At 42.1% G+C, this 16,601-nt stretch overlaps 1 protein-coding gene across 2 annotated transcripts in view; it reads left to right on the top strand.

Moving 5' to 3' along the window:
- Window positions 1-16,601, top strand: part of LOC106561256 (dymeclin) — a 167,273-nt gene that overhangs the window by 145,064 nt on the left and 5,608 nt on the right. For both annotated transcript variants that reach the window (XM_014125013.3, XM_082978818.1), the window contains 2 exons: window positions 1,162-1,344; window positions 4,793-4,906. In XM_014125013.3, coding sequence (XP_013980488.2) covers window positions 1,162-1,344; window positions 4,793-4,906 — 297 coding nt within the window. The remainder of the gene's footprint in view (window positions 1-1,161; window positions 1,345-4,792; window positions 4,907-16,601) is intronic.

Here is a 16,601-nt window from a genome sequence, read left to right as displayed (position 1 = left end):
TTATGTTAATTAATGGTCAATTACTGTGAGACTGGGAGTTATTTGCTTGACAGTCACAAGCTGACAAAATGTCATGACCGCCACAGCCCTAACCACCACCACGTCCTTTTGTCTTGTGTATTGATGATTGTGAGTTTTAGAATGTATATGTTTGTTTTCAGGCCAATGGCACATGTTTAGATGAGTAACCATACTTCAGCTGTTAGAACATGATTTGATGCCTTTACAATAACCTAGGTTCCTTGATATTCTGAGCATAGTTGGCTAGAGATTGGTGGTTTACAAAGTGGGAGTGAACGATAGCATGAGGTAATGGAGGGAGGGAGCAGGGCTGTAATCCAGCCACGGAGGGGACTTCACTTCCCCACTCCGTCTGCTCTTTCTTTCTTTCTTTCTTTCTTTCTTTCTTTCTTTCTTTCTTTCTTCTCTTTCTTTCTTTTCTTTCTTCTTCTTTCTTTCTTTCTTTCTTTCTTTCACTCTCTCTCTCTCTCTCACTCACTCACTCACTCACTCACTCACTCACTCACTCACTCACTCAGGCATAATATGTTGCTGTTTTGCATAGCAGAGTGCTGCAGTGCTGTCTGGTCCCTAGCCAGAGACTCCAGACAGTCTGTATGGAGCTAGATACCATCTCAGCCACGCAGGCATCACAATGGGTATCCCTCAACATGACACAACCACCCTGCCGCCTGCCTGCCCCTGTGTTCCCTGTGTACTGCCGCTACGGACCTAGTGGTGCCCCCGGCTTCCTCTGGCTCCCTCGCTATGGCCGCTGCTACGCTGCCCTGCTTTCACACACCGTCACTTTCTATTTACGACCGAATGGAAACCATTGATTCTAGTAACAAACTTTCCCTTTTACTTCTAGTAGCCTTGTTCTTTTGGTTATGTAACCCCTATTTGCTTTAAACCAGATGACCACTGTGTTGGCATAAGAGTGGACATTTAGCAAAAAATTCTAATTTACTGCAGTCAAAGGTGAAACATCAGGGTAATTCTTTCATACAGTTTTCCCCCAAAGTGAAACATCAGGTCATTTAAATGTTTCACCTAAAAGTCGTCTATTGTGTCTTGCTTCTTCTGTCTCTTATAAAATAAATCAGATTCTCTCTTTATAGGCCCTGTATGTTAATAGTTAGTCATCTCTCTCTTCTCTAGGCCCAGGACCTGAATGTGATCGAGGAGGTGATCAGGATGATGCTGGAGATCATCAACTCGTGTCTGTCGAACTCTTTACACCACAACCCTAACCTGGTCTACGCCCTGCTCTACAAGAGAGAGCTCTTTGAACAATTCAGAACACACCCATCCTTCCAGGACATCATGCAGAACCTTGAAACAGTGAGTGAGAGAGAGAGGCATATGATCGAGTGCTCGCATGCACATACAGACGGACACTGCTCATATACACGCACGCACCCCATTCCAATGAATTTAAATTCAAACATGAATCCAAAACTCTTCATAGAAAAACAACGGGCAATTTACAATTTATGAACAGGATTTAGAAAGCGTAAGACTTCAGTAGTTTTGTGAATAAGCTTTGTAAGTTTTGGTATGAGGGCTGGTCACTATTGAAGTGTCAGATGAGAAGAAACAAGCACAGTACAACTCAACACAAGTTTCTGAATTGTATTGAATAATAAAGCAAGTCCACTCTCTGTACCCTCATGGGGCTGATAGTAAAATATTAATTAAGAACATGATTATGTTGTCGAGAGCTACTCTAGCTGTCATTCAGGCTTCCAACAAGTGTCTCGAAACAGTAAAGACAGATGGCAGCCTAATCTTCACTACTCCTTTCCCTGTAACCCAGCCCTGCTGCCTCTGATGCTTGTGTGTGCTGCATCCTGTTTGAGAGGTCTGTCTGGGACTGTAGCTAGGTTTCCATCCAATTGGTGACAGATTTTCATGTGAATATTAAAAAATCTGCATTTTCCCCACAAGAAATGTGTGGCTGAGATGGACTTGTTGCAGATAAAAGGCTATGCGTGATGACGTAGGACAAATAAAATATATTTTGCAGTTAAATTCCTATTAAACAAATAAAAAATACAAATTAAATTGCTTTCCATCGCATTTTGAACTCTATTGATGGTTTTCTCACAAAAAATGTGCCCACTCTGGTCTTGGCACGTGCACTCTAGCCAACAGCACTATCTGCGTGCTGTTGTCTCTGAGAGCTGTTGGCTGGAGCACACGTATAACCTACATGATGAGATTATTATTATTATTATGGTCAAAAAAGCTAGATTTTTATTTGTCAAACGGCAGCCAATCCCCGGCCATCGTGTCACTAGAATAAGACTCTAGATATTTATTGGAAGGGAGCAGCAAGCTCATCACCTCACACTTTCACAACCCTGTGAAGTTCATCATTTATTTAATCTGTAGCCTAATAAACTGCATGCTTTCCCGAGTCGTAGTGGGAGGACCACGCAACATGTCATCGCGTGACTCCAAGTTGACTTCAATATGACTTTTATTATGACTTTTACTCAATTCTACTTTCATTTATGAGAGGTATTGACATGTTGAATGCACCGAGCTGTCTGTCTAAACTACTGGCACACAGCTCGGACACCCGTGCATCCCCCACAAGACATGCCACGAGGTCTCTTCACAGTCCCCAAGTCCAGAACAGACTATGGGAGGCACACAGTACTACATAGAGCCATGACTACATGGAACTCTATTCCATATCAAGTAACTGATGCAAGCAGTAAAATTTGATTAAAAAAACATTTAAAAAACACCTTATGGAACAGCAGGGACTGTGAAGCAAGACAAACATTGGCACAGACACACACACATACGATAACATACGCACTATATATACACATGGATTTAGTAATGTAAATATGTGGTGGAGTAGGGGCCTGAGGGCACACAGTGTGTTGTGAAATCTGTGAATGTATTTTAATGTTTTAAAATTGTATAAACTGCCTTAATTTTGCTGGACTCCAGGAAGAGTAGCTGCTGCTTTGGCAGGAACTAATGGGGATCCATAATAAATACAAAAAATATGATGGTTATTAAATCAATATTTGCACATAAAATATTTTCCACCAACATTCCCTAATAATTGATTTTACCGACACAAACAGATCCCACCTTGTCTAGCGTATTTGGTTTTGTCGACATTTGGAACGTTTACCGGGAAATGTTCTGTTTCCATCAGGCCGGTCATACATTTTTTTAATCCGACAAAAGCTTTGATAGTAACCTGGTAAACCTTGCAAAATAACTTATAGGTTTATACAACAAGTTAGGATAGGCTACCATTTGTCCCATCTCTCATTTAATTGGACCCACTTCACAGTAGTAAATAGATTCAATCTGAAGCGCAGTTTAACGGTAGAGCAGACGGTTCATCGTTTCCATTGACGTTTGTAGGCTATGTCTGAATACTGTAATTTCTCGAGTAGACTATTTCATTTATAAACATAATAAATATATCTACCATTGCATAATAAATTCCTCACATTTCTGGCCATGAAGAGTTCATATTCACCAAGTAGCCATACAAGAAATTACCAGGCGCATCTCATTTAATTGGGCCTATTAGATAGGCCATTATAATTAGTTTTTGCTCTATACATCTGAAAGGGAACTATTGTTATAACACAGGCCTACAATACAGTTTGACAGGTGAACAGAGTTGATCTTTAGCGTTGAATGTGTGTAGGCTACCACTGCAAGTAGGCCTACGGTAGCTTTATTCTTTTTCAGAGTAGACAATGTTTCAGAATTTGCGGCAGTGCAGCATATTTAGGTTCAGGAAAAAGTAAATGCTAAACATTATTGAATGCAAACGATCTGTTTACAAGTCTAAAACAATTTGTTATTGTTATTGTTTTTGTGTTTCCGGAACGATCAGTTACAGCAAATGTCACTGCAAAAGAAAACATTCTGCCACCTCCAAGACATTTGATCAAGTTCACCATTGCTATTTCCTTTAAATACTGTCTTGGCCTAATTCCAATACTTCCAACGTTTACAGCAAAGAAGGGTGTTATTGTCACCATAAAAGGTGAAGGATGGGCTTTTTCACGCGTGCACAGTTTTACAACAGGTCTAATTCATAATGGGACACATGCGTATGTATGGCTTGCACCAAGTTTATGAATCTCTATTTTTGGTGTAAAATGTACACAACGGTTATAAATGAATCCCCGGGTCTCGGCTGGTCTCAGGAAGAAATTGCAAGTCCTCATTGATTGAGTCAAGTAAAAATGTATCCGAGACCAAGACACTCAATATGTGGTCTACTTACAACCCTGCCTAAGGGGGTGATGGTGAGGGTGCGACGTCTGTTGCAATGGTAGTGTGAAGACCCAAAGAACAGGATTAAATGAATTAGGATCCAGATGATACAAATAGAAGCTGAGAAGAGATGATAGTTCAGATCAACATATGTTATTGATGTACAAATGTACAGAGACGAGTCTCCATTGAAGTGTCAATTCTCTAGAGTGTCAGTGGTGACACTGAAAAGCACATGAAAAAGACTGGACCTCAAAGTGTAACTGTGTGTGTGTGTAATTGTCCACTTACAATTACACACACTCAGCCAAAAAACACCATCTCAAACTACACACGCATGCGCGCACACATACACACACACACACACACACACACACACACACACACACACACACACACACACACACACACACACACACACACACAAAGAAGACTGAAAAATAACAGTTCAACTGAAAGGTTCCTCAAGCTAACATGCACACACACACAAATCCTTTTTCTGACGTGTGTCCCTGGCCCCCAGGTGATAGGTTTCTTCAGCCAGCGTCTTGAGGCAGCAGGGACAGACTTGTCAGTAGAGAGGGTTCAGGAGGTCATCATGAAGGGAGCACAGGCCCTGCCCAAAGACCGCCTCAAGGTAAGTAACACACACATGCTCGCACTCAGACAGACAGACACACACACACACACACACACACACACACACACACACACACACACACACACACACAACCTGCCCAAAGACCGCCTCCAGTTAACCTGTTGAGGACAGACGTTCCGCTAGCGGAACCCCGTAGCCAACAGCCAATGACGGCGCGAAATACAAAACCAACTAAAATACCACAATTCAATTTTCTCAAACAATCAACTATTTTACACCATTTTAAAGATAAGACTCTCGTTAATCTAACCACATTGTCCGATTTCAAAAAGGCTTTACAGCGAAAGCAAAACATTAGATTATGTTAGGAGAGTACATAGACACAAATAATCACACAGCCATTTTCCAAGCAAGCATATATGTCAATAAAACCCAAAACACAGCTAAATGCAGCACAAACCTTTGATGATCTTCATCAGATGACACTCCTAGGACATTATGTTATACAATACATGCATGTTTTGTTCAATCAAGTTCATATTTATATAAAAAAACAGCTTTTACATTAGCATGTGATGTTCAGAACTAGCATACCCACCGAAAACTTCCGGTGAATTTACTAAATTACTCATGATAAACGTTGACAAAATACATAACAATTATTTTAAGAATTATAGATACAGAACTCCTTTATGCAATCGCTATGACCGATTTTAAAATAGCTTTTCAGCAAAAGCACATTTTGCAATATTCTGAGTACATAGATCGGCCATCACAGGCTAGCTATTTTGACATCCGCCAACTTCGTGGGTCACCTAAACTCAGAATTACTTTTAGAAAAATTGGATTACCTTTGCTGTTCTTCATCAGAATGCACTCCCAGGACTTCTACTTCAACAACAAATGTTGTTTTGGTTACAAATAATCCATAGTTATATCCAAATACTTCCATTTTGTTCGTGCATTCGGGTCACTATCCGAAGGGTAACACGCGAACGCATTTCGTGACAAAAAAATTCAAAATATTCCATTACCGTACTTAGAAACATGTCAAACGCTGTTTAAAATCAATTTTTATGCTATTTTTCTCGTAAAATAGCGATAATATTCCAACCGACAACGTTGTATTCATTCAAAGAGAGAAAGAAAAACATGGCGAGTTCTCGTGACCGCGCATCTCCAGTCTCACTGTCCCCAGGCTGACCACTTACAAACTCTGCTCCTATACTTTGCCCAGAGACAGCAGACACCCCATTCCACTTTCTGGTCGGCTTTAGAGAGCCAATGGAAGCCTTAGAAAGTGTCACGTTACAGCACAGATGCTGTAATGTCGATAGAGATGCAACAGAAGGACAACAAATTGTCAGACAGGGCACTTCCTGCATGGAATCTTCTCAGGTTTTGGCCTGCCATATGAGTTCTGTTATACTCACAGACACCATTCAAACAGTTTTAGAAACTTTAGAGTGTTTTCTATCCAAATCTACTAATTATATGCATATTCTAGTTTCTGGGCAAGAGTAGTAACCAGATTAAATCGGGTATGTTTTTTATCCGGCCGTGAAAATACTGCCCCCTATCCCAAAGAAGTTAAGAACCCAGACCAACACACAGACAGACGTGCGCAGACTCTCTGCTCAAAGACCGCCTCAAGGTAACACCATAGACACACACACACACACACACAGGGTTGGGTAGGTTACTGTCTAAATGTAATCCATTACGGTTACTAGTTACCTGTCCAAAATTGTAATTAGTCATGTAACTTTTAGATTACCCGAACGTAATCTGATTACTTTTGGTGGGAGCGATCAGGGATGGGGATAGGGATTCATGTGGGATGGGGCTGGGAGCTAATGATGGGAGCTGGGGATGGGGGATAGGATGGGAGATGGGGAGGAGGAAAGAGGCTGGGAGTTACAAGAAAGGGATGGGCTGGGATGTTGAGAGCTTGTCTGGGACTGGGGAGTTAGGGATGAGGATGAGCTAAGACAAAGACCAGCTCAAATCTTCATTAGCATTAATGTTCCCATCACAGCCATCCTTCCTGCCTGGTAAATATGCTTCTGCAGGTAATGGCATTTCAAGAAGATGCCATCGCTCCGACACTTTGTCTTCTGCCTGTGTCACAAATGGCACCGTATTCCCTATATAGCGCACTACCTTTGACAGTGCATTATATAAGGAATAGGGTGTCATTTGGGATGCGTAATCCGGGAGAGAAATAAATCTGACAGCAGCACCTCATTACCTTGCTCTCGCCGCGGGACGCCGCCTACCCACAAATTCCCCATCCATACAATAATCAAGGAGGAAATATGTATCCTAGGCACGGGGTCCATCTTCAGCGCCCAGACGCCTTAATTGAGTGTTTCATCATGTGTTATATGTTCCATGTTCTGTCTCATGTCATTGGAACTAGAAGGCATTTGTCTCTACTACTACTGTAACTAGCTAGCTAAGGGATATTCTGTCTGGCAACCAGCCATATCCTCCTCCTGTACATCTCAGTACCCTCCGTTTCAGCATTTCTCTATGTAGCATATAGGACAACCTGAGTTTAAATGGTATTTGTTTTCTTTCAAATACTGTACTGTGTACAGTATTCAGTGTCTGTAGCACAGGATTCCTGTATCAACACCTTCCGTATGTAGCCCATGAGAACCCCTGCGTTATCCTTTATCTAGGCAAGTATCTTTTCTGTACTTTAGGTGTGTCTGTCTATGCAGGTTATGGAACTGGTCTGATTGACAGCTAGTGTCGCTTTATTTCTCATCTCTTCTTTAGTGTAATGATATCATGCTGCACTTGACTGATGTATCCTGACACAATATTACCACTGCAGTGTGATAATCTAGGTCGATCCTTCCATCGCTCAACTCTGCCTCAGTCTGCTCTGCCTGAGAGATACTCATCACTTCCCTGTCACCCAGTCTCCCTGTCACCCAGTCTCCCTGTCACCCAGTCTCCCTGTCACCCTGTCACCCAGTCTGTCTGTCTGTCTGTCTGTCTGTCTGTCTGTCTGTCTGTCTGTCTGTCTGTCTGTCTGTCTGTCTGTCTGTCTGTCTGTCTGTCTGTCTGTCTGTCTGTCTGTCTGTGTTCACTCATTCCCCTTATTTTATTTAGGGTTGTGTCCCAATTGGCATCTATTTTCTATATAGTGCCCTTTTTTATATTTATTTTCAAAAGTAGTGCACTATATAGGGAATATGGTGCTATTTGGGACACGGCCTTATCTTCCAAATAAAAATGAATAGGCTAATGATTAATGCTGTATGAAATTATCAATAAGTCTTCAAATGCCCTCACAAAGCACTTATATAGAGCATTGTCTAGCTATTTGTTAAATTGAGACGGCATGGTAGCAGGGCTCTAAAGTGCGACTCAATATTTTGCTGTGCGACCAGGAGTTTAATTTTGGGAGCACTGTGCAATTAGGGGGAAAAAATCTCCCAGTTAATAATTGTAATGATAAGGCTTCGCTGTACCATTGTTTGAGTGCCCTTGAGAAAAAAGGAATTGCGGATTCAGTAGCGTTGTGGTTGTGTGAAGACACCTACGGAAGGTGGCGCCCCTCCTCGCCCAGGCGGCGCTCGGCGGTTGTCGTCGCCGGCCTACTAGCTACCATCGATTTATGTTTCACGTTCTGTTAGTTAGGCCTAGGTTAGTTGCGCACCTGTTTTGTGTTAGTTGTTAGTGGGGAAGGGTATTTAGGCTAGCTAGTTAGGTTTGTTGTTTGTGCGGGATTGTTCGTATGTCAGGGTGTGTTTTTGTTATGAGGTTCTGTATTTTGCCTTTTGGAGTTACGTTATTCGTTTTGGGCTGCGTCCCTGGTTACGTTCTTTTAAGGGTGGTGCGTTTCTTTCTGCACACCTTGCACTCCATAACTTTTTCATATTTTCCATGTGGATATTGTATTAAATTCATTCACGGAATCATTCTGTCTCCTGCGCCTGACTCCACCTCTCCTGAATCCACAAGCCACCCATTGTGACAGGTTGCCACATTACTACAGCGACAATGGCTTTGTCAACCAGGTCAAAGGATCTGACCCATATTATCAGCGCAACATTATTATTTTTAATCTTCCTGTAGTACAGGGTTTCCTAAACTAGGCCCCTAGCACTACACAGCTGATTCAAATAATCAAAGCTTGATGAGTTGGTTATTTGAATCAGCTGTGTAGAGCTAGGGCAAAAAAACTAAACGTGCACCCAAGGGGGCCCCAGGTCAGAGTTTGGGAGAACCTGCTATAGCAGATTGCCGGGACCATTTTACATCCATAATAAACCATGTCGTGGGCGGTTGTTAACCATTTGTTTACACTTTGTTCAGTCGTGTTACCTCATTGGCTAGCTATCTAACTTTAGCAGTTTATCCAAACACTTGGGGGCACAGAAAGAATGTAAAAGGGATAGCTTCTTCAGGAGATCACAGCATTGCAATGACTGAATGACACATCTCTTGCATGTCATCGTCACAAAGCTGACCTTTGTAAAGAGACAGTAACATTTTCAATGGAAAAATGTTGCTTTTACACAATGCAGAAACCTAATATTCCACAAATGACTTAGTCATATCAATGACAGGTATTTTTATAATAAACAAATGTCTTTACAGTGCTTCATATTAGTTTCTAGGGCAAAACATCTGCTTATGGTGCTCCTAAATTTCATGTGGTGCTCCTAAATTTCATGTAGTGCTCCTAGCTTTTTAAAGTTGAGCGCACCAGTGCTACCAATGACATTTTTTTATTTAGTGCCCTGCATGGTAGAGTACTAGAAAATTGGACAATAGTTGGAAAGGCTATCTAACTGATTATCTATCTTTACTGGCTATCTAACAAGCCGATTTAATAAAAGTGAATCACAGGAGGTGGGTTCGACAGCAGCTGAATGTGTGGATGTGGAGTTCAAATGATTAATTCTGACTTCCTTTTACCATTATCATCTGAGCCCTGGATGGGTCCTTTGTCTCTGCCTAGGGGCTGAGGGCAGAGGTCTGACACACATAATAGGGACAGTCTGACGCTGCTGGGACACTGTGGTGTGGGGAAGAAACATCAGCTAGATATCCCTGGGGCATTCTCACCTTCTGTTAACCCTTTCATATAGATAAAGACAGACGGCCAGGGACATCAGCATGTCTGGCTGACTCAGTGTCTACCATGTCTACCATGCTGGTCTATGTCTAATTCTATGTCTATGTCTGTTCCCGAGTGGCACAGTGGTCTAAGGCACTGCATCTCAGTGCAAGAGGCGTCACTGCAGCCCCTAGTTCCAATCCAGACTGAATCACATCCGGCCGTGATTGGGAGTCCCATAGGGTGGTGCACAATTGGCCCAGCGTCGTCCGGGTTTGGCCGGGGTAGGCCGTCATTGTAAATAAGAATGTGTTCTTAACTGACTTGCCTAGTTAAATAAAGGTTAAATAAAATCAAAATCAATAAAAATCATGATGATAGGACATAGTCTAGTTAGTCACTGGTTCTATACAGATGGACTAAAACTAGACATAGAAGAACATGGTAGACTTGTATAGTCTAAAATGAGTTAAAGGATGTATGTCCATGGACATCTGGGTCTCAAGGGATCTAGTCTGGGTTCGTGTATCAAGGGCTCCGGTTTTGACTTTATCTCTCTTCGGACACACAGAGTCACTGGTTTTATTACACATACAGATCAACTAGACTAGACATATATTAGCATATAAGTGGTGAATGACCTAGACATGGAAATAGAATTAGACATAGACCAGCATGGTAGACACTTTGTGAGTCAATGAGTCAGCCAGACATGCTGATGTCCCTGGCCGTCTGTCTTTATCTATATGAAAGGGTTAACAGAAGGTGAGAATGCCCCAGGGATATCTAGCTGATGTTTCTTCCCCACACCACAGTGTCCCAGCAGCGCCAGACTGTCCCTATTATGTGTCTCAGACCTCTGCCCTCAGCCTCTAGGCAGAGACAAAGGACCCATCCAGGGCTAGGGGCCAGCCCCTCTCTCGCCCTGCCTGCTGTCCAGCCTCCCTCTCTCTGCCTTTCCCTCTGTATCTGTCTCTGTCTGTCCCTCTCTTCCTGCCTGCTAGCCATCCTCCCTCTGTCTCTGCCTTTCTCTCAGTCTCTCTCCCTTTTTTCATCTCCTTCTACCAGGTTCTCTCCCTCTCTCCCTGGCTTTCACTCTCCCTCTACATCTCTCCCTGGCTTTCACTCTCCCTCTACATCCCTCCCTGGCTTTCAATCTCCCTCTACATCCCTCCCTGCCTTTCACTCTCCTTCCCAGTCTTCTGTGAGCCCAGTCCCCACTCCCCCTCCTCTCCATTTGAATATCAACAGAGCCGGCCCTGTGTTGTTACTCCTCCACCTATCAGGCTCAACGACTTTCAATGACAGACAGAGGCTATGTCCCAAATGGCATCCTATTCCCTAAATAGTGCACTAATTTTGACCAGAAAAGTAGTGCGCTAAATAGGGAATAGTATCCCATTTGGGATGCAGTCAGACAACGCCTGTGGAATGTATTGTTTGGCCTGCGCTGCCTCGTTCTGTAGTGATAAGGTACAGACAGTTTGGCTCCTTTGGAAGGGAGAGGAGAGCGGAGGGTAAAGTGGAGTAGGGGAGGATATGAGAGAGGAGGGAAGAAGACCGGACAGGGGGAGAGTACAGGTGAGAAGAAGGGTAAGGAGAGGAGGTATAGAAGAGAGGAGGAAAGTAGGAGAGGAGAGAGGAGAACGCTCCATACCTGGGGCTTCCAGAGGCCAGCAGACAGAGAAGTAGACGAGCCCCTCACACCTGAAACACACCTGAACATCTACCTGAAACGTACCAATAATAAAATAAACGTTTGTTGTTTTGTGTGGAAAGTTTTTTTTCTTCTTTTTTTTTCTTTCTAATCTGCTTCTAGCTGCATTCTACTCTGTCTGCGTGGGGTCTGTAAAGCCTATTCCTTCTAAGCCATGTAACAGTGGGAACAGAGAGTCCTACAGTCAAGATATGGACCCAGTCAGTCAGTCTGTGTTCTGGGGGGCGAGGGCTGGGGGCGCTGGTCTGACATGCATCCCAAATGGCACCCTATTCCCTATAATGCAATACTTATTACCAGGGCCAATAGGGAATATGGTTCCATTTGGGATACACGCCTGGTCTGACTCTGACTGGCATAAGGCTGGGCCAAGTATGTAGTCTGCTCTGCAGGCAGGGAAAGGGAGGGAGAAGGGAATGAGAGAGGGGAGTTGCTGGAACCAGGCCAAACATGAGCCAATCCTGGACCAGCTTGTTTGTGTCTGCTTCCCAGGAAACACTGGGGCCAGTGCAAGGGTGTCTGGATTGGGCTCTATAGTGTGTTTACCTGACCATATTAGTCTGAAGCCAGTTTGCTAGATAAGTTCTTACAAAACAACATTGACAGCAAGCCATGCAAGCAACAAGGGACTGATCTAGATAGCTGTTTTGAATGCATTGTATACCTAATGATAGCTAGCCAGACGAAGCACTGGCTGATACAGAGTATCATATGAACACACAGGGTCCATAGCCCATATGCCAGCCACAGACCGATACCCCCATACCCACAACTGTTATTGTGTTGAGTGGACACAATGAAGACTATAATACTATCCTGTTAGTGAATGGACCCAGCCTGTCCCTGACCACAGCATAAAGGAGGATAAAAGAAAAGTGTATTTCAGTGATTAGTGTGTGGCCCAAGCGTCACCCTGTGAACTGGTGGGATATGATGAGATATCACTGTATTATTGATGATTATACAGGCCTGCCTGCTGCATTTCTTGGATGGGCTAGGTAGGGCTTGGCTTGGCTGGTTTGTTGGTTGAAAGAGAGACTTTCTGGCTGGCCTCTTGTTAATAGTAGGAAGAACAGTAGCTGTTACTGGGCATGAGCAGGGTAGGTATTGATATTTTAATTAAATCACAATGGATTAGTTTTCATGAAACTGCTGCCTGTGTTAGCTGCGGAGTTATTGCAATGTCTCTAGCTAATAATCTATGTTGTGCTAGCTAGCAAATATGCAAACATTAGCTAGCTAGCTAAGCATTTGGCTATGGGCTGGCACTGGCAGTATGGTATTATGGAAAGTTAATTAAATAGTTTCTTCGTCATCTTGCTAAGCAGTTATCTAGCTGTGGCTATCTGGCTAGTATCAACAAGAGTTTTCTACAAAATAACAACATTAGCGCAGCTAGCTAGCTAACTTTGGAATCTAGACCAATCTTGACCATTTGTATTTTTACCCATGAACTAGCTAAGCAACATACACGGACATGCATTGTCAAACAAAACTACTGCCACCTTCTGTTTTGGAGTATTTTAATAAGGCTGAGTAGCTGACGACTTGAAGGTCTTTGCTATGTGAATACTAAAGAGATTGACTGCCGACACTGTTCAGAGGTACAAAGTACTGTCGGCAGGCAAACGTTTGACAATCCTACCACTGTGTCTGAACTATAACCTTAGCAACCCTTAAGCAACCCCTCAGGTCATCCTTAACGAGCGTTCTCTCTCACCTGATGTCACCTGAAATCAAAGATGGGGTGTAGCTTTCAGGGAGTGGGCTAGGTGAAGCTAGGAGAGCCAAGTAACTGAGGCTAAATGGGTGCACGCACGCACATAGATATACAGTGCCGTCAGAAAGTATTCACACCCGTTGACTTTTTCCACATTTTGTTCTTACAAAGTGGGATTAAAATGGATTCAACTGTCTACACAAAATACGCTTATGTTAAAGTTGAAGAAAAATGTGAACATTTGTAAAAAAATAAAAATAAATGTGTACTAACTAAAACACTCACACCTTCATTAGATAAGTATTCAACACCCTGAGTTAATACATGTTAGAATCACCTTTGGCAGCGATTACAACTGTGAGTCTTTTTGGGTACGATTCTAAGAGCTTTCCACACCTGGATTGTGCAACATTTGACCATTATTCTTTTCCAAATTCTTCACGCTCTGTCAAATTGGTTGTTCATCATTGCTAGACAACAATTTTCAGGTCTTGACATAGATTTTCAAGCAGATTTAAGTCAAAACTGTAACTCGGCCACTCAGGAACTTTCATTGCCTTCTTGGTAAGCTACTCCAATGTAGATTTGGCCTTTTGTTTTCGGTTATTGTCCGTCCTGCTGAAAGGTGAATTAATCAAATCAAATTTTATTTGTCACATAGACATGGTTAGCAGATGTTAATGTGAGTGTAGCGAAATGCTTGTAAAAAAAAATAAAAAATAAAAATCCCAGTGTCTGGTGGAAAGCAGACTGAACCAGGTTTTCCTCTAGGATTTTGTCTGTTTAGCTCCATTCTGTTTCTTTTTTATCCTGAAAAACTCCCCAATCCTTAACTATTACAAGCATACCCATAACATGACCCATCCACAACAATGCTTGAAAATATGGAGTGGTAATCAGGAATGTGTTGTATTGGATTTGCCCTAAACATAACACTTTGTATTCAGGACAAAAAGTGAATTGCTTTGCCATATGTTTTGCAGTATTACTTTAGTGCCTTGTTGCAAACAGGATGCACGTTTTAGAATATTCTGTACAGGCTTCCTTCTTTTCACTCTATCAATTAGGTTAGTATTGTGGAGTAAGTACAACAACATTCCACAGTGTTGTTGATCCATCTTCAGTTTTCTCCTATCACAGCTATTCAACTCTGTAACTGTTTTAAGTCACCATTGGCCTCGTGGTGAAATCCTTGAGTGGCTTCCTTCCTCTCCGGCACCTTAGGAAGGACGCCTGTATCTTTATAGTTACTGGGTGTATTGATAATTAATAACTTCACCATGCTCAAAGGGATATTCAATGTCTGCTTTTTATTTGTACCCGTCTACCAATAGGTGCCCTTCTTTGCGAGACATTGGAAAACCTGCCTGATCTTTGTGGTTTAATCTGTGTTGGAAATTTGCTGGACCTTAAGATAATTGTATGTGTGGGGTACAGAGATGATGTGGTCATTCAAAAATCATGTTAAATACTATTATTGCACACAGAGTGAGTCCATGCAACTCATTATGTGTCTTGTTAAGTGACCTGAATGTATTTAGGCTTGCCATAACACAGGGGTTGAATAGTTATTGACTCAAGACATTTCAGCTTTTCAGTTTGAATTAATTTGTAAAAAAAAATTTTTTTTAAAAATCCACTTTGCCATTATGGAGTATTTTGTGTAGGCCAGTGACAAAAAAATCTACATTTTGTCAATTTTAAATTCAGCCTATAACACAACAAAATGTGTCAAAAGTCAAGGGGTGGTGAGAATACTTTCTGAAGGCACCACAACTTCCCCCTGATTGAGTGAGTCTAATATTCCTTTCATACGAAGATGTTTTTCCGACAACTTTACCATACTGTCAACTATTTTCCGCATTTTTGTTGTATCTGAGAGGTATTGTTGGTATCAAAGCCAAAACATTTATTTACGCGTAACGACCTAGTAAAAATGTTGGTAAACTTCTGCCTACGGTTTAGTATGATATGTACCGTAAATTCCGGACTATAAGCCGCAACTTTTTTCCCAGCTTTGAACCTCGCGGCTTAAACAATGACGCGGCTAATATATGGATTTTTCCAAAAAAACGTGCTCAGTTTTTTGGCGGCATCAAGCTTTCATTAGACCAATGAAATTGCCGAACGGGTTAAGGTCAAACAACTTTTTTGTTTACTGTTTAGATTAAATCGAGCGCTCTCAAACTTCCCATCATTCTGATTACGGTAGTCATTTTGTCACCCTCATCATGGCAAAGACGCGGAGAAATGCATATGATGCAGCTTTCAAGTTGAAGGCGATTGATCTGGCTGTTGGAAAAGGAAATAGAGCTTCTGCACGGGAGCTTGGTCTTAATGAGTCGATGATAAGACGTTGGAAACAGAAGCGTGAGGAATTGACTCAGTGCAAAAAGACAACTAAAGCTTACTGCTAATTTTTTGATTCAAGCCGTGTTTCGTTAAAGCCTATTTCTTTTTGTTACAAGCCGTGTTTCGTCAAAGCCTATTTATTTTTGTTACAAGCCGTGTTTCGTTAAAGCCTGTGTAAAGTTAATTTGTTTCAATGTACCGGTAGGCACCTGCAGCTTATAGACATGTGCGGTTTATTTATGTTCAAAATAATATATTTTTTTTAATTCAGTGGGTGCGGCTTATTTTCAGGTGCGCTTAATAGTCCGGAAATTACGGTAGCCGTAAATGCTGAGGAGGCATTGGCACACGCTACGCTGTTAAACTCTTGATGGTTGCTAGGTAGCCCCAGGTAACCATCCTCCTGCCAGTTCTAAACTTTGCAAGGCATGTCACTTCTATCTCTTCGCATAGCCCACCACTAAGCATGCAATGTTTTCTTAACCACAACTGGATGGATCCATAAAGAATTACTGTGGGAATAAATATCACAGAATGACGAAAATATTGGAATAAAGTAGGCTAATGCAATTGAAGGCATGTAATTATATTGTTGCATACTGAAACTCCCTAAGTTATCCAATCGTTGTAATACATTTTAAGGAATAGCCTACCCGCATGTGGTCAACTAGATGATAATTTCAGCATCGTTTTGATTGGGACAGCGGTCGGGAGTAGGCCCATGGGACCCATGTCGTCCAAAAAGTTATACTTTTGAATCATATGTCCATAGAACAGTCTTCAAAGAGTCTTGATGATCATCCAGGTGCTTCCAGGTGCTTTTTGGCAAACTTGAGTCAACAAAACTGCATTCCACAGT

This window comes from Salmo salar, chromosome 01, assembly GCF_965601325.2.
Source record: "Salmo salar chromosome 01, fSalSal1, whole genome shotgun sequence".
NCBI classification, from domain to species: Eukaryota; Metazoa; Chordata; class Actinopteri; order Salmoniformes; family Salmonidae; genus Salmo; species Salmo salar.
This window is presented reverse-complemented; position numbering and strand designations above follow the sequence as displayed.